At 42.5% G+C, this 25053-nt stretch overlaps 1 protein-coding gene and 1 pseudogene across 3 annotated transcripts; one reads left to right on the top strand and one right to left on the bottom strand.

Annotated features, from left to right (window-relative positions):
* Window positions 1-10781: 10781 nt before the first annotated feature.
* On the top strand, window positions 10782-13028 carry LOC116121343 (WAT1-related protein At4g15540-like). Of its 3 annotated transcripts, none has more exons than XM_031407307.1 (7): window positions 10782-11049; window positions 11146-11211; window positions 11297-11410; window positions 11803-12031; window positions 12205-12262; window positions 12372-12507; window positions 12677-13028. In XM_031407307.1, exons 1-7 carry the CDS (start codon window positions 10874-10876, stop codon window positions 12867-12869), a joined length of 972 nt encoding a protein of 323 aa, XP_031263167.1. In that variant the 5' UTR covers window positions 10782-10873; the 3' UTR covers window positions 12870-13028. The 3 variants fall into 3 exon arrangements, with proteins under 3 accessions (XP_031263167.1, XP_031263166.1, XP_031263165.1); XM_031407306.1 differs by having other exon boundaries at window positions 12360-12507; XM_031407305.1 differs by having other exon boundaries at window positions 10785-11049; window positions 12104-12262; window positions 12356-12507.
* A 2001-nt stretch (window positions 13029-15029) lies between these two features.
* On the bottom strand, window positions 15030-23911 carry LOC116121359 (annotated as a pseudogene).
* Window positions 23912-25053: the final 1142 nt, after the last annotated feature.

Genomic DNA, 25053 nt, shown 5'->3' with positions numbered 1-25053 from the left:
CAAACGATAAATCATTGACTACATGCTTTTCCAAGTGATTTGTCATTATTTGGTCACTTTTGAAAAACAGTTCACCAACCACTAATCCATACTAGTGCCCCAGTGACATGACTATCATCGTCATACGTACTTTTATCAACTCATGATATCTTTCGGAAGCATCCAGTATGCCTACAATGCAATATAGTTGCCCAAATTATATTGCTTCCGTAGGGAACCTTTTGATAAATTCATTTGTCGATTAAATGAATCATCTGGACAATTTATATACATACTTTATTTTAAATGCATGACTGAATAAAGGAAGCAATTTATATATATGAATTGAAGAACTTTCTCTTCTATTATTTATGATATATTGATACAAGACAAAATGCTCTGAAACCGACAACACGAATGGTTTCTAAGGCATACATTAACATACACTAACAACCAAGAATCGACCAGCTCATCGATGCCACTTCTAGACACGAGCTGCTGAGTTTTATGGACGCCTACTTGGGATATAATCAGATTTTGATGTACGTGCTGGACGAAGAGCATACCTCATTCGTTACAGATCGGGGGCTGTATTGTTACAAGGTCATACCCTTTGGCTTAAAAAACGCTAGGCGACTTACCAGCGGCTGGTTAACCATATTTTTTTTGAGCAGTTCAGAAAATTGATGGAAGTCTATGTTGATGTCATGCTGGTCAAGTTGTATGTCGCTTCAGACCACATAGCACATCTCGCTGAGATGTTTAGCGTACTCCAAAGGTACAGAATGAAGCTCAATCCTCTCAAATGTTCATTCAGAGTATCCTCGGGAAAGTTCCTAGGGTATATGGTTAACCAGAAGGGGATAGAAATCAACCCCAAGAAGATCTAAGCTCTTCTTGATATGAAAAGCCCGACCAACTGAAAAAAGGTTTAGAGTCTAAATGGGAGAATAGCGGCTCTCAGTCGCTTCATATCATGGGCGACAGATTGCTACTGGCCATTTTTTAATATACTCAGGGCCAACAAAAAGTTTGAATGGACTCCGGAGTTCGAGTAGGCTTTTCAGAGCATATCAGTGCAATAGATCACTGCTTGCCATTTTAAAATATACGAAGCACTGCTCGCTAGCCTGCTATTGGCAAAAGAAATGGGGTCCAGCGCGATCAGTATTCACAGTGATTCCCAGCTGGTTGTCAATAAGATCTTGGGAGAATATCAAGCCAAGGAAAAGAACATTATCAGCTATCTGAAGAAAGCTAAGGTCGCACTCGAGTCTTTCAAGCACTTCACGGTCAGACAGATTCCTAGAGACAGTGACTCTATCGCGGATGCCTTAGTGAGAATAGCCTCGTCACTAGACTCAGATGCGTCGAAAAGTATTCATGTTCGGTACATAGAAATTCCTAGTATCAGCTCGCCCAAGTAAGTCATAGCTACAAGAAAGTCAATGTCGCAACCCGTACCACACAGCGGGCTTAGGCCTGATCACAAAGCATGCCCAGGCCAGACCACAAAGCCGGCCCGTGACTCACTAGGAATATCCCCGGCCCTGGACACCGAGTTTCTTTCGCTTTCCCCACCACTAGAACCCATGCCCTCCAGGCTAAAGGCAAATTGGGAAGCATGGTGAGTACCATCAGGCTAGCTAATTGACTATAGCCCCTTGGTCTTGGGTTCGAGTGGTGAGGGAGGTGAAAGAAATCTCCTTAAGGGGGGGAGAGATATCCTGCCATGCTGTGTGATCATGGTCGGCTACCTGTGTGGGGCTGTTATAATCAATTTCTTAGATGATTCCAATTATTCAGTATCTCCGAGATAGGACTCTACCCAATGACCAGACTAAGGAAAAAATCCTGCGCACCAGAGCTGCTCGTTATACACTCATAGGAGATCAGTTGTACAAGCAAGGGTTTAGCGCCCTTCTCCTCCGATGTGTAAGCAGACTATGTCATGAGAGAGATACATGAAGGGATCTACGGTAATCACATTGCCGCGCGATCCCTCGCCAACAAAATTGTCTGCCAAGGGTACTATTGGCCCCTACTTTAGGAAGACACTTTCAACTTTGTAAAAAAGTGTGACAAGTGCCAATGGTTCGCGAACATACCGCGAGCTCTTTCCCACCAGCTGACAGCAATGACTAGCCCTTGGCCATTCTTCATGTGAGGAATTGATCTTATTGGGCCCATGCCAGCCGGAAAGGAGGGGAGGTCAAGTATGTTGTGGTCACAGTAGATTACTTCACCAAATAGGCTGAGGCTGAATCACTACCAAGAAACTCAAAGACTTTGTCTTCAAAAATATAGTGTGCCACTACGGAATTCCTCATACACTCATCTCTGATACTGGGAAGCGGTTCAACAATGAGGAATTCAAGTAGTTTTGCAATGAGCTGGGGATCCATAAAAAGTTCACCTCAGTCACAAGATCGCAAGCCAATAGTCAGGTTGAAGCTGTTAACAAGACCATTAAGCACACTCTGAAGGCTAAGCTTGGCGCTGCCAAAGGTAATTGGGTCGACAACCTCCCAGAAGTTCTATGGGCATACAAAACAACTCCGAGAACCTCTACTTTAGAAACGCCCTTCTTGCTAGCATATGGCTGCGAGGCTATGATCCTAGTGGAAGTAGGGACTGGTTCGCTTTAGAGAGACCTATTCAATGAAACAAACAATGAAGCACTTCTGCATGCAAATCTGGACTTAGTTGAAGAACATCGCGACAAGGCTCGATTAAGGATAGCATCCTACCAGCAGCGTGCAAAAATGTTCTTCGACTCTAAGGTCGGGAGAAGAGACTTTTAGGTCAGTGACATAGTTCCAAAAGAAGTCTTTCTTGGTACAAGAGAACCAAGCACGGGGGTACTAGGACCTAACTGGGAAGGCCCATACCGTATCGCCAAGGTAATACGACTAGGAACATATCACCTTAAAAGACTTAACGGTACTAAAGTACCGCGAGCTTGGAATGCTGAGCATCTTCGCCCCTATTACAGTAATTCTGAACTCACTCTTAATTTTTCATTTCCTTGTAAAAAAATTTCCTTATAAACTTTGTAAATAAGATCTCTCTTAAGCAAATTTGTCTTGTATGATCTTGTTCGTTACAATGTTTTTACAAGTTTCATGTTCGTATATGTAACATTAGTCTTGTGAAGTACCCGAAATTATAAGTGTTATCACAAATGGCTAAAAATATTTCTTTTATATATATGTAATGGGGACAAGTACAACAAAAAAAAAAAAAAAATTAAGAGATAGAAAAATAAAGTCAAAAGCAGGAAGAAGCGATCACTAGTGTCCACCTCCAGGCCCTGTGGGTGCAACCTCGGTATCCCCCGGTTGGTCGCCGACCATCCGATCAGCTGCTGGGTCCTCTAGGACGTATTCCTCTGGCTGATCGTCCTCTAGAGGAGGCTCTTGTCCCTCTTCCTCCTCAATGTCATCATTAGCTTTTGCAATGGAAGTAAGGATGTTATTATATTCTTTTGGGAGGTAAGAAAGGTCCATCCCTAGGTTTCTTGGTTGCAAACTATAGATGGCCTAAATCGCTTAGTCAGTAGCCTTCCTCACAATTTCAAGATTTTGCCGCTTCATTTGATCAATTAATGAATTGACCCACCCTTGGGAAAACTCGAGGTCTGTCTCTAATGTTCTCTTCTGCTTCTTAATATTTTCCCACAATCGAGCTCTTTCTTCCTCTGCCTTCATGGCCCGTTCAAAGTTTGCTTGTAGCTCTTGCTCTTTCTCGCCACACTCTTTGGTGAGTTTGACCACTGTCCTCTTAAGCCTTTGATCTCTTCGCCTCTCTTCGTGAACTCAGCCTTCTAGAACTCTACTATGCGAAGGGCAGAGTTCTTCTCTAGCAGGTATTGATTCACCTGGATGTGGTACGTTTTTGCCTCTGCGTCCAGAGTTGCAAGGTCTTGTTTTAGCCTCGCATTTTCTTCCTTTAGCTCGTGGAGCCCCCCAGTAGAGTCCAGATTGGTCTTCTGTTAGGCCATATGCAGGGCGAGCAGAGACTGCGTAAGAAAGGAAGCAAAGGTTAAACTCCATTTTTCTGAAAATCATAAAGGGTATGAAAACCAATCGATATTAGAAAATCCTCGACAAGAATGAGTTGTCTTACCTGGCTTTGCAGTTGGAGCGCTGTAACCATCAGGTCCGTAGGTCAGGAGGCCACAATCTCCTCAAAAGCCACAGCAAGTTGGCACTCCAATAGGGTGTACACCACCAGCTGCAGGTGTTCCAGAAGTTGTCACATGGAGTCCAACATAAGTGTGTCTGCCCTTGAAGGAATTGACATCTCGCCAACCGGTTCTTTGCCCGCTCTCCTTCGGGCAATTGCGACCTCCTTTTGTCCTCTGCTCGAGCGCTCTGGAGCCATCGAAATGCTAGGTGCGGGCCTTAGGGTCGCCCCCAAGCAGAAGGCCTGGTAAGGCTGCAACCTCCCGAGCTGCACCCCTAAGCCCTCTAGCTTGGACTCTGATTCTTCAACCTGTAGCTGCTTTCTTTTCTTAGTTTTTTGGCCAATGGTTTTCTACTTGGGGGCACGAGTATCCGCGGGCTGAGAAGTTTCCCCTTGTCTTTTTGAGGGTATTCACGCACCCATCTGTATCCCTCATACCGGGTTATTGCCAAGGATTGCCTCAGCTGGCTCAGTCAGGGCAACCTGAGGAAAAACGAAACCCTTGGTCCTTGTCATCGGTCTTGGAACTCTGGGTAGCATGGTCACTACATGAAAGCATGATTAGCAAAAAAGGTCACTACATGCAAAAGAAAGAACTTCTAAAGTGTGCGGACACTTACAAACTAAGGGTTCCAGAGACGCTTTGGGATTGAAGAAACCATATTTTCTCAGGTTGGCGATAGTCACAAGCAGTCTCGCGTTGCAACTTTGCTCAGGCAAATTATCGAATGCTACGATTCGGTTGAAATCAGTTAGAGTCGTTAACCTAGTCGTCTTATTTTCTGCAAAGAGACGGAAAAGTTCGTTAGAAAGCAAAGACTGAAGGAAAAGAAAAAAATTCGCAAAGTAAAAGAAGGGAAAACCTATTTGGTCCCCTAAACTGGCAGACGCCATCGTATTGAAAAAAGAAAAATTTTGTTTAATAGGCCCCGACATTACTGGGGTAACCGAATATTCCTCCCTCAATCGTAGATTGCTTCGAGAGATAAAAGGAGTTTTTATTCTTGCTCTTCTTCAGGTAATAAGAGCATGCGAGCTCCAGCGCAGTCAACTGGCTAAGGCCATTCTCGCCACATGCGATATACATAGCAACAGCTATCATATACGCATTGGGGGTCTGTTGCGGCGGCACGACCTTGAAGTGATCAAGGATCGACCTAATGAATGGGTGAAAAGGTATCAATGCCCCGCATTTGAAGATCGCCTTCGAGATCACGGCCATTCCCTCTAGGGGATTCCAAGTTGTATATGTTCTGTGTTGGTAGACGTCTACACTAAGTGCGTATTGGTCTACTACCTTCTGTATCTCATCTTGGGTGGCCACTGACAAAATCTCTTACGTGGGACCTGTTGGGGCGTCCTGCGCCTGCAAGCTCGTCCCCTTGGTTGTTCTGGTCACTAAGGCATCCATTGCTCCTAAGGTCTGAAAAAAGGGCGACATGCAGAGATAACTCAGTCTTCGTACAGTATTTCGTACGATGACATGGAAGAATAAAAGAAACCCTAATGTACCTTCCTTAAACCGTAGAAACCCTTGGGGACCAACCCCCAAGGATTCGTGCCCTACATTTTTATTCTTTATAAAAGAAAAAAGCCTTCTCCTCACAACTGCCATAAATACGCATCACAAAAGTTTACCAAACAGTTCATACCCACTATTATTGCCAAGACAAGCTATCAACAAAATAGTAAAAGAGAAGTGAAGGAGAAATCCTTCTTACCTCTTGGCTGCAGGGAATGTACTTTTTGTCGTAACGACGGGTGCGCATCAACTGGAAAAATGGGAGACTGATTTCGTGAGAGCTTTGTTCTTTCTCTGAAAGTATGAGTTTTGTGACAAAGCTTGAGGCGAGCCTGGGGTTTATAGGGGGAGAAAGTAACGATTGATTTCCCTAGGCGAGTGACGCTTGGGCGGAATACATTTCTCACCATTGATTACGACCAGTGTCATCAATCTGCGAGAAGAAGTAGCTGGCACGCTTCAAGAGTCCCTATCGATGCTTCCCTTCATTGGAACAACCAAGCGACAACTCGATTATCTCCTCCACATTAAATGCGCCCTCATTAATGCTCTGAAAGAGAATGTAATTTCAACATGGCTTGCATTTAATGAGCATGGCTGACACTTATTACACACTAGACACGTCTGTTAGAATAAAGATTATTTTATTAAGCAGATTAGCTGTCAAGTGCAACGGATAACATCTGAAGAGGTCGTTTGGATAGAACACTCTTCGCCGCGTATCGGTTTCGAGACAATGTGATTCCTTGTCCTTGGTAAAAATATGCTAAGTATTCTCAAGTCACGAACCACGGATGAGATTTAAAACACATCGGTATGGCACTGAGTGGGGCCTGATCCAGGCCGTTGAACTTATGAGAGAATACCACCTCATGTCGCTTGTGCTACCCTTAGAGACATATGATGCAACCTCCTTGCAGCTCAATCAGCTCGATCAAACGTCATTCAGGACAAGTCAAGTTGCGGCATAATCATGAAGTTCTTAAGGTTCAATCCTTAAACCTTAAAAACTAGGGGACTTCTGTTACGCCTGAAAAGTTAAGGTTGATGTGGACTCTCATCAGTTAGAGCCAATCAAGATTCGGAAAGGTCTTGTGCCATCCAGGCACTGCCACATCGCGCAGTGACAGAAGAGGTATGGTTCTTATCAGTGCAACAGTTGAATATCAGGCTTGCGAGTGGCCAAGGATTATCCACCTGCCCAAGCCCTACGTAATTTGAGGATATTTTTTGTGCAGATAACCAATGAGATGCAAGGAATGACTTGCATGGCACCTACCCACTTGTAGACTCGAATCATTACCTTGAATTCTCCCACTATAAATAGAGGACACCCCTCTCATTTACGGGATTGGCTGATCTTAGTCTAAAATAGCTCACACACTGGCTCCCTCTCCCTCTCTCTCTCTTTTTCTGTATTCCTTCTAGATTGTAACCTAGCTCGCCACACGTGACCTGATCTTACCCATCTATTAATGCAATAGCAGTGGACGTAGGATTCGCTTTTGAGCATCTGAACCACTTTAAATATCGCTTCCCATTCATTGTCTCATTTCATGTTTCTTTATCACGTGTGATTTCTAAGTCTGCTTAGCACTTTACACGTGCGAGTAGTTGGTGTCAAAATCAAGCATCAACAAACATCAATCCAATTCAAACAAATTGAACACAATCATACCAAAATGGGAGACCCAGAAACCTTACAATAACAAGCTCCTGAATCAACAACCGAGTCAACCCAACATCACCCACATCCTCCTTCAAACTTCTAGTAGTCAAATTATACAAACCAGCCCACTTCAGCATCTCATCCACCCTCTCAAAAACCGGTCTCCTTCGTTTCTTTCCATTCAATTATACCTTTCTTCTTCATCTCCAGTTGCCTCCCCTCCTTCATATCTTTAAATATATCACTCATTCTCCATCTGCATCTCTCCATATCTCCCCCCTCTCCTTCTTTCCAAATTCTCCCCAAATACCTCTTCTTTCTTTCAAGTTTTTTCTGTCAGAATTCTCTCCTAATTTGATCTTTATACAGAATCAGAAAACAGAAAAAAAAAACATGTCAACTGCTATAGTTGTCGCTGTCGTCGCCACCTCCTCTTGCTACTCCTCTACAGCCACCTCTTCTCGTAGTTAGAACCAGTACCAACACCACCACCATTCAATTTTATCTTTACTTCCAATCTTCTTTCCTTCTCCGCCGCTAGTTTTACCCTCCTTCAATCTATACAAGACACAAAAAAGGAAAGATTAGCACACGTTTCTGCAATATCTCAACAACAACCGACGTTGATGCAGATCCATGAGGGCACGACCATAATTTGGACGAAGGGAAAAGTGGGTGGTGTGATTGATTGTTGATTGTGTTGAAGTAGTCATCGACAGCATTTGACCTAAAAAAGCGGGAAACGTTTACCACTTTTCCGGCCAAGTGTTGTCAACAATGGCTCCTCTATTTGTACCATTAGACAAATCAACCTGAGATCTACCCAACAATGCCGGCAGTGGTAGTAGACTGGTCGTCGTCAATGGTTCTGAGAACCGCCAGCAACAATTGGCTGGCAATTTTTTAATTTTCAAAATTTCTATTTATTTTATATAATTTTTTAAATGTTTCAATAATTTAAAAGAAAATAAAAAATAAAAATAAACTGAATTTACTATTCTCTCCTTCTGCAGTTAAAAATAACGGAAAAATTGGATGGATGGGTGGGAAACTGTCGTTTTGAAACCTTTTGGATGGGAACTTGTCATTAGGCCAAACCTTGGGTGGGAACTTGTCCTTCGCCCTTTTTTTTAAGGCATATTATTGTTATTGTTATTGTACAAAAACACAATTTGTATTTGGAAAACATTACTAAATATATCTCTACAGTTTTAAAAGAGAGTTAACGACTTTTACCCACCCAAATAATGGTTTAATGACACTTTCTCACCCAGACTTTTAAAATACCATTTTACTATTCAAATCTATATTCTAGCAACAAACAGAGAGCAAACTCGGTCTAGATTATTGAGGTTTTTAAAGAGAGGACGCCGATGAGTCTTTTGATAGTAGAAGGTTGGATTATGGTAGTTAGGATTGATTGGAAAATGCACAAGGGTAGAATAATCTTTTCATTTCGTTCTCATCTCTTTGCCTTTTTCAAAGCCAACAAAAAAAAATTAAAAAAAACCCTCACCATCTTCTTCTTCCTCACTTGCTCCTCCCAACAATTTTTTTTTCCCTCATATCTGAAACGGTGTTAAGAGACTTTTTTGTGTTAATTTGTAACTAATTTAGAGGTTTTTTTAATATAAATTTGAAATAAGTTAATCAAATAATGATTAATCAGAGTAAGATATATATTTTATTGGTCAAAGTAGATCATCGACGACTGGCTAGTTTGAGATTACTGTGACTTTAAATTTAATCAGCTTTTCCTCAACTTTGGAAACAATCAGCTTTGAAAATAATTTGGAATGTGTTTGGAAAATGCTATTTTTATAATTGTTGGGATTCTCAAAATCCAGGATTATGTGGTTGATAAATTAGATTTTGAAATTGTTATTGTATGTATAATGACAAGAAGGACATTTTATTTCTTAAAAAAAAATTATAATTCTAAATTTGTATTTTAAGTATTTGGTAAATACTAAAATCATGTATTGAAATGATTAATATAAATTACTAAAATTAATAATTTAAAAAATTCAAAAATATTGCTGATTGACCGAGGACGATCAACAACGAACAATTATCGGTCAATGATAGAACAAGGTGGTGTGTTTTCACTATGAGTAATGCTACAGTTATCGACGGTAGTACACCGAATGACATGGCAAAATCCTGACAGTTTATAAATATTAAATTAAAATTTATCAACGGTCATGATTTTATTACGTCATTCGTTGCACAAATTTGATGCACTACCGTCGGTGGCTGTATTATTTTCCTTTCACCATTGCTAGTCCTTCCAAGACCTGAACTCAAAATTTGGTTGAATCACCGTATTATTTTTGCCGCAGAAGGTGGTGAAATATTGGGCCACCTTCTGCGGCCAAAATCGACGCTGAAATTTGATGATTCAACCAGATTCTGAAAAATTGAAAGATTTCAATCCTAAGGTGACGCCAATGGACCACCTTTGATTGACATTGACCATCGGTCAAGCATCCTTCTACCACAAATATAGACGGCAAAATCTGGTAATGCAACTAGATTCCAATAGATTGGAAAATTTTGGTTGATGATGCAAACGCGCCAACTTTAACCGGAGGTCAACTATTGTTGACCAACAGTTGACCAACGGTTAACCATTATTGGTGGTGACAACAACCACTCCCATTTCATTTTGTTTTGAACTTATAAATAAATTAAAATGTTTATTGGTGGGAAACTGTGATTCGGCCTAAAGTTTATTTTGGATTTATTATCCTACAGCATACGCAGTTATTGTTTGTGTCAGCTTAATAAACGATTGAGACGTGCGGCGGGCAAACGACGAAGATGATAATTTGATATAGAGTAAACTACTTTTTCCCGGCCAAGGTTTTTCTTAAGGACTTTTCCTACCGAAAAAATTTTAAAATACTATTTTCTTAACCAAAGTTTATAATCTATTAATACTTAAAATACACATTATAGTGATCGATTAAAAATTTGTTATCAAAATTAACCAAAAATCAATTAAAAACAAAAAATTTTAGTTTCGTGATGACTGACAATCAACAAAAAAAGTTAAGTGTCAAAGTAAAAAAAGTTTTATAGAGAGAATACTAAAGGTTTAAATAGTAGTGACGTAGAGAATTTTTGTCATTGGAATTATCTAAAATCGGTTTTGGATAGTAACAAAATATTAATTTTGGGTAAAAAAATGGTATTTTGAAATTTTTTGGATGAGAAAGTGTCATTAAGACAAACCTTGGGTGGGAAAAGGTGTTTACTCTATAATATATATAGTAGAATCTAAAGTCAAAACACAGCATGACTCAGCTCAGCAAGCATTGAGGGCCCGCAGCTACGTTCTTCCTTACATTTGTCGTTGTTGGATGGGTGCAATAGTTCACTCTTATCTTCTTTATCCTTTCCCCTTTCTCAGGCAACCTCAAATAAGTGAAAGAAACAACTGTCCCATCTATATATATTGACCATCTCTACGAAACAGCACAGTTCTGCAAAGAAAGAAAGAGAGATATAAAATGTTGGGTGCTGGAATAACAGCAGCGATGTTGGCAATTGAGTGTTTGGAAGTGGGGTTGAGTACTCTAACTAAAGCAGCATTGAACAAAGGCATGAGTAACTTCGTGTTTGTTGTTTACTATAATGCCTTCGGGACAATCTTTATTCTTCTTCCGTGTTGTCTCATCTTGTACAGGTAGTTAACTCCCATTCATTCACAATTTGGCACTAATGATTGAAGATAGTAATTAACTAGCAAGACTGCACCTTCATCTTTTCTTTTACCCCACAGGAACAGAAGTCGCCCTCCACTCACATTGTCCATTATCTGTAAAATCTTTCTTCTTGGGCTGTTTAGGTACTACTTCTTTAACTCAATTAAGATAATAAATTTTACTTGTGGATTTCTATATCTTTCGTTTAAATTTTCGGTGGATTTGTAGCTGTTTTTCTCAGACTTGCCTGTTTAGCGGGATTGGATATAGCTCTCCAACCTTAGCCTCAGCACTTGTTAATATTACCCCTGCTTTTACATTTATTCTTGTCATAATTTCCAGGTGAGTTCTTCTCTATTCTTTATTTTTAATTACTAGCTAGCTTAAATTTCAGGTTTATATATATATACAAAAGAGAACTTTCAGCGAGAATTGAAATCAACTTAGCCCCAGCAAATGTTAGGATCCCCCATTTAAAGCGAAAAGGGTGGGCATGTGGGTTATAAAGGTTTGAAGACCCTCTCTTGGCAAGCCGATTTTCCAAAGAGGATTCTACCCAAGCCTATGAAAGACCCATCGTCCAGCCCAAATTGTTGACTTATTCTATCAATTAATATATAGCAGTAGATTAGATTTATATGTAAAAAATTCAAGTTACGATTAGGATTTCTGAAATTTATTATGAAGTCTTATGCTGTTTAAAAGTTCATTATGATTTTATGGTGTGCCTTCAGAATGGAAAAGCTAGATTTGAGAGTTAAAAGCAGTCTAGCCAAGTCTATTGGCACCTTGGTATCAATTGCAGGGGCATTAACTGTGACTTTGTACAATGGCCCAGCAATTACGAGTACTTTATCTCTGAATTTACATAATAATTTTTTATCTCCGCATAAAGAATGGGTGATTGGAGGTATTCTCCTTGCATCTGGTAGCTGTTCCCTGTCAATATTGTACATTGTTCAGGTAATCTTTATCAGAATATCTATAATAACTGTTAATGGCTTCCTGAAAATTTAACTGTTTTTCAATATCTAGACCTCTGTTATAAAGGAATTCCCTGAAGAGCTGACGGTAACATTCATTTGTTGCGTCTTTGTGACCTTTCAATCTGCCATACTCGCTCTAATGGTTGAAAGAAACCCAAATGCTTGGAAACTAAGGCCAGACTTGGAGTTGCTGGCTATTGCGTTCTCAGTAAGTGTAAAGAGGAGTTTATGTACATTCCTAGGACTTGTAGCATTTCCCCTTTTTATCAGTTCTCAATATTGTAATAATGTTTAAATGTAGGCAGTTTTTAGTGCAGCACTTCGAGGTCTTGTGCACACATGGGCATGCCATAAGAAGGGAGCTCTATACGTTTCCATGTTTAAGCCGCTTTCAGTAGTCATCGCTGTTGCAATGGGGGTCACTTTTCTTGGGGATACTCTTTATCTCGGAAGGTATAATTTTCTATATGAATTTTATGAGATGGGTGTGTTATTAAATGGAAAAACAAATAAGAGCTAAAATATCGTACCACATAGGTTAGTCATATTCTAATAAATATTTTTCTTTCATTTTGAAGGGATGGTTTAGCTATAATATGGTTCAATTTTTACTTATGTGCAGCGTTCTGGGAGCTGCTATTATTGCTTTTGGGTTTTATTCTCTGATTTGGGGCCAAGGCCAAGAAGAAAAGATGATTGATGACAAAGGAATCAATAACTTGAAGCCATCCTCCTCAACAGTCCCTCTTCTGCAAAACAAAAGCACGGAAGTACAAAATTTTTACCCAGAAGTTAACATAATGCTGAGGCCCTGATGGAGAAATAGGTTCTAAGTCACTATGCTCAATGAAGTACGTGTATGTATGATTGTAAACGAGATAGAAATTTCACTAAAAACCGGTGGATGGCCTGATGTGGTAGAATCATCTATCTATATAGCTATAAGCTAGGAATGAACCAGAGGGATTTGGTCATGAGTTGTGCAGACCAAGTTATAATTTTCCCACCCTATTTTACGCAAAAGAACAAATTGCCATCCTGGTAAACTATCAGTGTTCTACCCGCCAATGGTCTCCATATCCAACCAAATTGCAACTTTACCAATTTTAACCATTAAATTTTCAATTCTAATCTACACATCACCACAGCCGTCACAGGCAACCACACCACCATAGACATTCACTCCGACAACCACCAAAATCACCCCACCCTCACAAAGACACATGTCACAAGGCCTATTTTCGTCTCTAGGCACTGCGCGGCACAAGCACACCGAGCACTTGTAAGCCTACCTCAAGTTGTGCATTCCCCCTGTTACAAATCACAAACACAAGACAACAGAGGCTAAAGAGAGTCAATGCACTACATATACGGGAAATCCCCAACCTTATATTATATTTCCGAATACAAGGATAACTCAAGCACACACACAGCGTTTCCCACTGTTTACAATCTGATACTCACTCACAGATTCGCACTCAAGTTACAACAAGGCTTACAAAACACATAACCCTTGCATTCTCACTCTCTATATCACGAATGTGCAATCTGCCAGCCTTATATACAAAGGGCACAACAGTTACATAACAGTTTTACAATCTTATCAGCAGTTACATGATAGTTGGTTTACATACAAATGAATCTGGACACATATAACTGTCCCACAGCCTTGGTCCAACAACCATGCAGCCTTGTCTGACTGTTTCCATCATCTAGTGCACACTCCCATGCACCTCACGCACGTAACTTTCTGTCTCATGCATGAACTCAGCCACTCATTGGTTGTCTTGCATGCTTGCACACATCCCAGCTCGTGTGCCACTATCTAGCCTGCTCATAAGCACACACGCCCATGTTACAACTTGCAAGTGCCCACACCCGCATGCCATCTCATCAGTAAAGTGTTCGGCGTCCCAACACTCAAACACCCCACGCCTCATCTCAGCCATCCTTGTTCAGCACACACCCGTGTGTTGTCTTGGCGAGGCTGTGGCTAAGGATGAAAGCCACACACCTGCCCTTGCCCTTTGTAAGGGTCTTACAAACCAACCCCACCAGAAGAGTCCGACGTCCTCGTCGGAATGGTGGCAATGTACTCCTGCACAACATCCTCAAACTGCCACAGATCTATGTCCCTTTCCCATGAAACCTCGCTGTCTTTCCCCCTCTTCCACTTCACCAAATATTCAATTCGACGATTCTTCTTATGCTGCCCCATCCTCCTGTGATCTAAAATTTTCTCAATTTCATCATCAAACTGTTTTCTGATCATGGGAGGAGCTCTTTTAGCTTGGGTCCTTGAAGAATCACCTTTATCTGCATGGAAAGGTTTCAAGAAGCTCACATGGAATGTGGGATGTACCTTGATCCGCTCAGGTAATTTCAACTTGTAAGCAACAGCACCCACTCTACTTACAACTTCAAACAGTCCATCATACTTTGGAACCAATGCCCTATGCACCCGTTTGCTGTCGATTTTCTTCCAAATCTGAGGAGTGAGCTTGAGTAGTACTTGGTCACCCACATCAAACTCTAACGGCCTCCTCTTAGCATCAGCATACTTTTTCATCCTCCTGCTTGCCTTCCGCAAGCTGTCTTGAGCCTGGTCAATTATCTCCTATCTGTCCCTAGCCACCTTGTTAGCGACAGGAAATTTCCTCTTTGCTGGCTGTCTAGCAATCTCAATTGGGGTCAAAGGTTGTTGCCCCAACATCGACTCAAAAGGACTCAGCTCGGTCGAAGATGACTTGTGCAAATTGTAGCAAAACTGTGCAGAATCCAGCAACTCTAGCCAATTTCGTTGACTAGCTGTCACATAATGCCGAAGATACTCCTCCAGCAATGCATTCACCCGTTCAGTCTGACCATCCGTTTGTGGATGATTAGCTGTAGAAAACTTCAGTTCGGTCCCCATCATGTTGAATAGAGTAGGTGGCATCCCGATCACTACCCAAGTCTACTGGTACTCCGAAATTTCACCACTTTTTTATAAGACAAGGCAGCAGCTGTCTCCGTTGAACAAGCTTCTGGTGTGCTATAAAAACTGCATATTTCGAAAATCTATCCACAACAACAAGGACAGAAGACATACCTTCTACCTTTGGAACCCACGATGAAGTCAAGAGAGGCTGACACCCAAGGCCTCCGAATGGGTAGAGGTTGCAACAACCCGCTACCTTTCTCCTTTCTGTCTTGTCCAGTTGACACACCAAACAAGTTTTCACGTAGGACTCAATATCAGCTTCCATTCTAGGCCAATAATAATCCCGTGTTAATAATGCCAAAGTTCTCTCCCTACCCGGATGTCCAGCCCAAGGGAATCGTAGACTTCTTTCAGCATACCGTCTCAATCCCCCCTTACTTGGAACAAACAGCCTATCTCCTTTGGCAACAATAACCCATCCTCTAACTAGTAACGCCATATAGTACCATCCTGAACTTGTGTCACCAAGTCCTTTACTCAGCATCCTGTTCAGCCGCCCCTCGTAACCTGTCTAATATGTCAGACTCAACCCGAGTTATTGCATATAGAGCAGCAACCCCTGTTTCCTGCTCAACGTATCAGCAACCTGATTATGCCTTCCTGGCTTGTGTTGCCATGCAAAATCGTACTCAGCCAAAAACTCTTGCCACCGGCCTGTTTGGGGACAACTTCTTCTATTTTTTTGAAGAAGGTGTTGGCGACATTGTCTTCAACACTCAAATTTTGTGCCCAGCAAGTAAACTCTCTACACCTGCAAACAATGAACACAGCCACCATCTCTTTCTCATGTGCAGAATACCTCTGCTCTGCCCCATTCAACTTTCGGCTCTCAAATGCAATGGGATGTCCCTCCTGGACCAACACCCCATCGATAGCTTTCTCCGAACATCTGTATGTACTTCGAACGGTAACTCAAACTTGGAATCTCAACACCGGTTTAGAGCAATGGCTTCCTTCAACCTTTCGAAAGCCTTGAACTGATTCTGTCCACTCCCATCGTTGCCCCTTTTCAACAAATCTGTCAACGGTACGGCCTTCTTTGAGTATCCCGCAATAAACTTGCAGTAATAGTTTGCTAATCCTAAGAAAGATCTCAACTCCGGGACTTTTGTAGAGTCACCTACTCTACAATTGCCTGCACCTTCTTAGGATCCATTCTCACTTGGCCCTACTCACCAAGTGCCCCAAGACATTATCTCTTGTTTAGCAAACTCACACTTCTCCATTTTCACATACAACTGATGTTCTCTCAACCGCGTTAGTACCCTTCTCATATGAATCAAATGCCATCCAAATTTCGACTATATATCACATATCATCCAAATATACCACCACAAACTCCCAAGAATTCATACAGTACATGATTCATTAATTGCAAAATGTAGCTGGTGCATTTGTCAAGCCAAATGGCATGACTAAGATCCATAAGACCATACCTGGTCACACAAGTGGTTTTGGGCTCATCTCCTGCAGCAATTATGACTTGCCAATATCTCGATCGCAGTCTAACTTAGTGAAAACCGAAGCTCCACTCAGCCTATCCAAGAGGTCTTGAACAAGGGGAACAGGATACTTGTTCCGAATTGTCACCTTGTTCAATGCCCTATAATCCACACACATCCGAAGGAACCATCTTGCTTTTCTTAAACAACATAGGAGCGCCATACGGAGCCTTTGACGGTCTCGCTGCACCTGCATCAAGTAAATCATCAAGTTGTTTTTGGAGTTCTTCAACTCCATGGGTGACATTCTGTAGGGTGGACGAGCAGGTGGGAATGCCCCTAGTTCCAACTCATCTTGTGATCATTTGCTCGTCTTGGAGGAAGTTCTTTTGGCAACTCCCGTGACATAACATCAGCAAAATCTTCAACAATTCTGCCATTGCATCTGACACTCGACCTTCTTATCATGTTTGATTTCTATCAACGCTGCCAAATACGTTTCCTGCCCTTTCTTTAGCCCACGCTTTACTGCCGTGGCTGAGATAGTAGTAAGCTTAGCTTGCCTGGTTTGCTACTCACTCCAAGTAACAACAAGGTACAAAACAGGGACTTGATTCATGATTAATCATCATGCCATTCAGCAAGGCACCACTGATACCTTGGCTACTTTAAAAAAATCTATTCCCAAAATAACATCAAAATCATCTAATGGAATAGCAGTTAAATGAATTTTACCCATCCAGCAGCCCACACCAACCTGCACGTTGTAAGCCATTCCAGTCACCCCATGTGTACTCGAATTCATAGCCTTCACCGTTGTAGGACTCTTGGAAAGTGCTAGCCCCAACTTGGACAACCTGATCTGCCACAAAGTTATGAGTTGCTTTTGTGTCTAGCAAAGCTTTAACTTGGCTATCCCTCACTTTCAAATCCACAAACAGTAGAGCATTTCAAGCGGCACCCTTGCTCACAACTCCAAGGTAAGTATCACCCTTGTTGCTTTGAATCTGCTTCTGCCCTCATGCATTCATCAACTACATCGGATTCATAGTGACTTGCTCACCACTAGACTCTCCCTCTTCACCCATCAAGCATTCAGCTTCTCTCTTTGGGCAATCCCTTGCCCTATGTGGCCCTCCACATATGAAACAACCGACATCATTTTTCCCTCTTGTTTTCCTTGGAAAAACTACTGGTAGCAACGCCTCCCTTTTCACTAGCAGAATTTCTCTTCTGAAGGAAGTCCTTTTTCTTGCTTCCCTTAAATTCCCGGTTGTCCTTCTTTTGGATTTCGCTGCAACAACAGGATCTCTCTCCTTACTATATCAAATCAATCAACCCATCTGCTGCAGCAATAGCACTAGGCAGATCATGCACCTTCTACCTTCGCAATTCCACTGCGCCCAGCCTTGCAAACCTTACATAAAGTTAAACAATTTGCCTACTCGGACATATTTTGTATGTCTAACAACAAGGAACTAAACTCCTTGACATACTCCCTCACATACCCTTTTGTTGGAGTCTTCATACGGTCCCTAGCTTTCCATGATGTGTTCCTCAACAGGATTGATCCTTCAATTCCTTCTTTAGTTTCTCCCAAGTATCAACCTTGGGCCTACCCACACTCACATCATCTACTAGTCTTGTGGCCCACCACAATTTCGCATCACCAGCCAAATACATGCTAGTGATCAAGACTTTCTCCACATCAAGGACTTTCGCTGCCTCAAAACTGCTCCATATCCCCAAGAAATTTTCCAACTCCTTGGCGTTTCTAGCACCCTGAAAAGCCTTTGGTTCGGCACTCTTATCTTGGCTGTACTTCCCCCATCAAGACTACGAGGGAGGGCATGTTCAGCAAGGCATTGTCATCCTCTATGGCCTCCAATCTCCTGTTGGTTTGGTCCACCATTTCCATAAATTGCTTATGGAGAATTTCGAAACTTTGATCAACCTGATCAAGTCTCTCATTGATGGTCATACCCTGGCCATCTTGAATCTCACCCTCATCTCCCTACCTCACCCAGCATCTCCTCTAACCGCGTCAATCGTTCCCTCACAGCATCCATGTCAACCTTTTTTGGCATAAAACAACAGTAAGTAAATACAAGAATGAAACTGGTTAAAACCTGGCTTTGATACCACTGTCACAGGGCCTATTTTCGCCTCTAGGCACTGCGCGGCACAAGCACACCGAGCACTTGTAAGCCTACCTCAAGTTGTGCGTTCCCTCTGTTACAAATCACAAACACAAGACAACAGAGGCTAAAGAGAGTCAATGCACTACATATACGGGAAATCCCCAACCTTATATTATATTTCCGAATACAAGGATAACTCAAGCACACACACAGCGTTTCCCTCTATTTACAATCTGATACTCACTCACAGATTCGCACTCAAGTTACAACAAGGCTTACAAAACACATAACCCTTGCATTCTCACTCTCTATATCACGAATGTGCAATCTGCCAGCCTTATATACAAAGGGCACAACAGTTACATAACAGTTTTACAATCTTATCAGCAGTTACATGATAGTTGGTTTACATACAAATGAATCTGGACACATATAACTGTCCCACAGCCTTGGTCCAACAACCATGCAGCCTTGTCTGACTGTTTCCATCATCTAGTGCACACTCCCATGCACCTCACGCACGTAACTTTCTGTCTCATGCATGAACTCAGCCACTCATTGGTTGTCTTGCATGCTTGCACACATCCCAGCTCGTGTGCCACTATCTAGCCTGCTCATAAGCACACACGCCCATGTTACAACTTGCAAGTGCCCACACCCGCATGCCATCTCATCAGTAAAGTGTTCGGCGTCCCAACACTCAAACACCCCACGCCTCATCTCAGCCATCCTTGTTCAGCACACACCCGTGTGTTGTCTTGGCGAGGCTGTGGCTAAGGATGAAAGCCACACACCTGCCCTTGCCCTTTGTAAGGGTCTTACAAACCAACCCCACCAGAAGAGTCCGACGTCCTCGTCGGAATGGTGGCAATGTACTCCTGCACAACATCCTCAAACTGCCACAGATCTATGTCCCTTTCCCATGAAACCTCGCTGTCTTTCCCCCTCTTCCACTTCACCAAATATTCAATTCGACGATTCTTCTTATGCTGCCCCATCCTCCTGTGATCTAAAATTTTCTCAATTTCATCATCAAACTGTTTTCTGATCATGGGAGGAGCTCTATTAGCTTGGGTCCTTGAAGAATCACCTTTATCTGCATGGAAAGGTTTCAAGAAGCTCACATGGAATGTGGGATGTACCTTGATCCGCTCAGGTAATTTCAACTTGTAAGCAACAGCACCCACTCTACTTACAACTTCAAACAGTCCATCATACTTTGGAACCAATGCCCTATGCACCCGTTTGCTGTCGATTTTCTTCCAAATCTGAGGAGTGAGCTTGAGTAGTACTTGGTCACCCACATCAAACTCTAACGGCCTCCTCTTAGCATCAGCATACTTTTTCATCCTCCTGCTTGCCTTCCGCAAGCTGTCTTGAGCCTGGTCAATTATCTCCTATCTGTCCCTAGCCACCTTGTTAGCGACAGGAAATTTCCTCTTTGCTGGCTGTCTAGCAATCTCAATTGGGGTCAAAGGTTGTTGCCCCAACATCGACTCAAAAGGACTCAGCTCGGTCGAAGATGACTTGTGCAAATTGTAGCAAAACTGTGCAGAATCCAGCAACTCTAGCCAATTTCGTTGACTAGCTGTCACATAATGCCGAAGATACTCCTCCAGCAATGCATTCACCCGTTCAGTCTGACCATCCGTTTGTGGATGATTAGCTGTAGAAAACTTCAGTTCGGTCCCCATCATGTTGAATAGAGTAGTCCAAAACCTTCCAATAAACTGTGCATCCCGATCACTAACCAAGTCTACTGGTACTCCGAAATATTTCACCACTTTTTTATAAGACAAGGCAGCAGCTGTCTCCGTTGAACAAGCTTCTGGTGCTGCTATAAAAACTGCATATTTCGAAAATCTATCCACAACAACAAGGACAGAAGACATACCTTCTACCTTTGGGAACCCACTGATGAAGTCAAGAGAGGCTGACACCCAAGGCCTCTCCGGAATGGGTAGAGGTTGCAACAACCCTGCTACCTTTCTCCTTTCTGTCTTGTCCAGTTGACACACCAAACAAGTTTTCACGTAGGACTCAATATCAGCTTCCATTCTAGGCCAATAATAATCCCGTGTTAATAATGCCAAAGTTCTCTCCCTACCCGGATGTCCAGCCCAAGGTGAATCGTAGACTTCTTTCAGCAATACCCGTCTCAATCCACCCTTACTTGGAACAAACAGCCTATCTCCTTTGGCATACAATAACCCATCCTCTAACTAGTAACGCCATATAGTACCATCCTGAACTTGTGTCACCAAGTCCTTATACTCAGCATCCTGTTCAGCCGCCCCTCGTAACCTGTCTAATATGTCAGACTCAACCCGAGTTATTGCATATAGAGCAGCAACCACCTGTTTCCTGCTCAACGTATCAGCAACCTGATTATGCCTTCCTGGCTTGTGTTGCCATGCAAAATCGTACTCAGCCAAAAACTCTTGCCACCGGGCCTGTTTTGGGGACAACTTCTTCTATGTTTTGAAGAAGGTGTTGGCGACATTGTCTGTCAACACTCAAATTTTGTGCCCAGCAAGTAAACTCTCTACACCTGCAAACAATGAACAACAGCCACCATCTCTTTCTCATGTGCAGAATACCTCTGCTCTGCCCCATTCAACTTTCGGCTCTCAAATGCAATGGGATGTCCCTCCTGGACCAACACCCCACCGATAGCTTTCTCCGAAGCATCTGTATGTACTTCGAACGGTAACTCAAAACTTGGCAATCTCAACACCGGTTTAGAGGCAATGGCTTCCTTCAACCTTTCGAAAGCCTTTGAACATGATTCTGTCCACTCCCATCGTTGCCCCTTTTTCAACAAATCTGTCAACGGTACGGCCTTCTTTGAGTATCCCGCAATAAACTTGCAGTAATAGTTTGCTAATCCTAAGAAAGATCTCAACTCCGGGACTTTTGTAGGAGCCACCCACTCTACAATTGCCTGCACCTTCTTAGGATCCATTCTCACTTGGCCCTTACTCACCAAGTGCCCCAAGAACATTATCTCTTGTTTAGCAAACTCACACTTCTCCATTTTCACATACAACTGATGTTCTCTCAACCGCATCAGTACCCTTCTCATATGAATCAAATGCTCATCAAGATTCCGACTATATATCACAATATCATCCAAATATACCACCACAAACTCATCCAAGAATTCATACAGTACATGATTCATTAAATTGCAAAATGTAGCTGGTGCATTTGTCAAGCCAAATGGCATGACTAAGAATCCATAAGACCCATACCTGGTCACACAAGTGGTTTTGGGCTCATCTCCTGCAGCAATTATGACTTGCCAATATCTCGATCGCAAGTCTAACTTAGTGAAAACCGAAGCTCCACTCAGCCTATCCAAGAGGTCTTGAACAAGGGGAACAGGATACTTGTTCCGAATTGTCACCTTGTTCAATGCCCTATAATCCACACACATCCGAAGGGAACCATCTTGCTTTTTCTTAAACAACATAGGAGCGCCATACGGAGCCTTTGACGGTCTCGCTGCACCTGCATCAAGTAAATCATCAAGTTGTTTTTGGAGTTCCTTCAACTCCATGGGTGACATTCTGTAGGGTGGACGAGCAGGTGGGAATGCCCCTAGTTCCAACTCAATCTTGTGATCATTTGCTCGTCTTGGAGGAAGTTCTTTTGGCAACTCCCGTGACATAACATCAGCAAAATCTTCTAACAATTCTGCCATTGCATCTGACACTTCGACCTTCTTATCATGTTTGATTTCTATCAACGCTGCCAAATACGTTTCCTGCCCTTTCTTTAGCCCACGCTTTACTGCCGTGGCTGAGATAGTAGTAAGCTTAGCTTGTCCTGGTTTGCTACTCACTCCAAGTGAACAACAAGGTACAAAACAGGGACTTGATTCATGATTAATCATCATGCCATTCAAGCAAGGCACCACTGATACCTTGGCTACTTTAAAAAAATCTATTCCCAAAATAACATCAAAATCATCTAATGGAATAGCAGTTAAATGAATTTTACCCATCCAGCAGCCCACACCAACCTGCACGTTGTAAGCCATTCCAGTCACCCCATGTGTACTCGAATTCATAGCCTTCACCGTTGTAGGACTCTTGGAAAGTGCTAGCCCCAACTTGGAGACAACCTGATCTGCCACAAAGTTATGAGTTGCTTTTGTGTCTAGCAAAGCTTTAACTTGGCTATCCCTCACTTTCAAATCCACAAACAGTAGAGCATTTCAAGCGGCACCCTTGCTCACAACTCCAAGGTAAGTATCACCCTTGTTTTGCTTTGAATCTGCTTCTGCCCTCATAGCATTCATCAACTACATCGGATTCATAGTGACTTGCTCACCACTAGACTCTCCCTCTTCACCCATCAAAGCATTCAGCTTCTCTCTCTTTGGTCAATCCCTTGCCCTATGTGGCCCTCCACATATGAAACAACCAGACATCATTTTTCCCTCTTTGTTTTCCTTGGAAAAACTACTGGTAGCAACGGCCTTCCCCTTTTCACTAGCAGAATTTCTCTTCTGAAAGTGGAAGTCCTTTTTCTTGCTTCCCTTAAATTCCCGGTTGTCCTTCTTTTTGGATTTCGCTGCAACAACAGGATCTCTCTCCTTACTATATTCAAAATCAATCAACCCATCTGCTGCAGCAATAGCACTAGGCAGATCATGCACCTTCTACCTTCGCAATTCCACTTGCGCCCAGCCTTGCAAACCTTACATAAAGTTAAACAATTTGTCCTACTCGGACATATTTTGTATGTCTAACAACAAGGAACTAAACTCCTTGACATACTCCCTCACAGTACCCTTTTGTTGGAGTTTCTTCATACGGTCCCTAGCATTCCATGATGTGTTCCTCAACAAGAATTGATCCTTCAATTCCTTCTTTAGTTTCTCCCAAGTATCAACCTTGGGCCTACCCACACTCACATCATCTACTAGTCTTGTGCGCCACCACAATTTCGCATCACCAGCCAAATACATGCTAGTGATTTAGACTTTTTCTTCATCATGTACTTTTGCTGCCTCAAAGTACTGCTCCATATCCCACAAGAAATTTTCCAACTCCTTGGCGTTTCTAGCACCCTGAAAAGCCTTTGGTTCGGGCACTCTTATCTTGGCTGTACTTCCCCCATCAAGACTACGAGGGATGGCATGTTTCAGCAAGGCATTGTCATCCTCTATGGCCTCCAATCTCCTGTTGGTTTGGTCCACCATTTCCATAAATTGCTTATGGAGAATTTCGAAACTTTGATCAACCTGATCAAGTCTCTCATTGATGGTCATACCCTGGCCATCTTGAATCTCACCCAGCATCTCCTCTAACCGCGTCAATCGTTCCCTCACAGCATCCATGTCAACCTTTTTTGGCATAAAACAACAGTAAGTAAATACAAGAATGAAACTGGTTAAAACCTGGCTTTGATACCACTGTCACAGGGCCTATTTTCGCCTCTAGGCACCGCGCGGCACAAGCACACCGAGCACTTGTAAGCCTACCTCAAGTTGTGCGTTCCCTCTGTTACAAATCACAAACACAAGACAACAGAGGCTAAAGAGAGTCAATGCACTACATATACGGGAAATCCCCAACCTTATATTATATTTCCGAATACAAGGATAACTCAAGCACACACACAGCGTTTCCCTCTATTTACAATCTGATACTCACTCACAGATTCGCACTCAAGTTACAACAAGGCTTACAAAACACATAACCCTTGCCCTCTCACTCTCTATATCACGAATGTGCAATCTGCCAGCCTTATATACAAATGGCACAGCAGTTACATAACAGTTTTACAATCTTATCAGCAGTTACATGATAGTTGGTTTACATACAAATGAACCTGGACACATATAACTGTCCCACAGCCTTGGTCCAGCAACCATACAGCCTTGTCTGACTGTTTCCATCATCTAGTGCATACTCCCATGCACCTCACGCACGTAACTTTCTGTCTCATGCATGAACTCAGCCACTCGTTGGTTGTCTTGCATGCTTGCACACGTCCCAGCTCGTGTGCCACTGTCTAGCCTGCTCATGAGCACACACGCCCATGTTACAACTTGCAAGTGCCCACACTCGCAAGCCATCTCATCAGTAAAGTGTTTGGCGTCCTAACACTCAAACATCCCACGCCTCATCTCAGCCATCCTTGTTCAGCACACACCCGTGTGTTGTCTTGGCAAGGCTGTGGCTAAGGATGAAAGCCACACGCCTGCCCTTGCCCTTTGTAAGGGTCTTACAACACACCAGTCAACCCTCACAGCTGCTGGAACCACAAAAATCAAAATTCACAATTTCCATGGAAATCACTCCACCCCTCACAACTGCAAGACCCACCCCACCACCATAGACAACATCGGAAACACCAAACAACCATAAGAATAAATAAGGGGTGTCCTGGAAATGAAGCGAGATTATCAATCAAGATG

Source organism: Pistacia vera, unplaced genomic scaffold (genome assembly GCF_008641045.1).
Source record: "Pistacia vera cultivar Batoury unplaced genomic scaffold, PisVer_v2 Contig973, whole genome shotgun sequence".
NCBI lineage: Eukaryota > Viridiplantae > Streptophyta > Magnoliopsida > Sapindales > Anacardiaceae > Pistacia > Pistacia vera.
Note: the sequence above shows the minus strand (reverse complement) of the source record. Positions and strands in the feature narration are given on the sequence as shown.

Bases quoted from the DNA above. Each gene is read 5' to 3' on its own strand.
- LOC116121343 (XM_031407305.1), top strand. From the start codon at position 10,874: ATGTTGGGTGCTGGAATAACAGCAGCGATGTTGGCAATTGAGTGTTTG. The intron at 11,050-11,145 runs GTAGTTAACTCC...TTTACCCCACAG, and splicing joins TGTTGTCTCATCTTGTACAG to GAACAGAAGTCGCCCTCCAC. The intron at 11,212-11,296 runs GTACTACTTCTT...GTGGATTTGTAG, and splicing joins TTTCTTCTTGGGCTGTTTAG to CTGTTTTTCTCAGACTTGCC.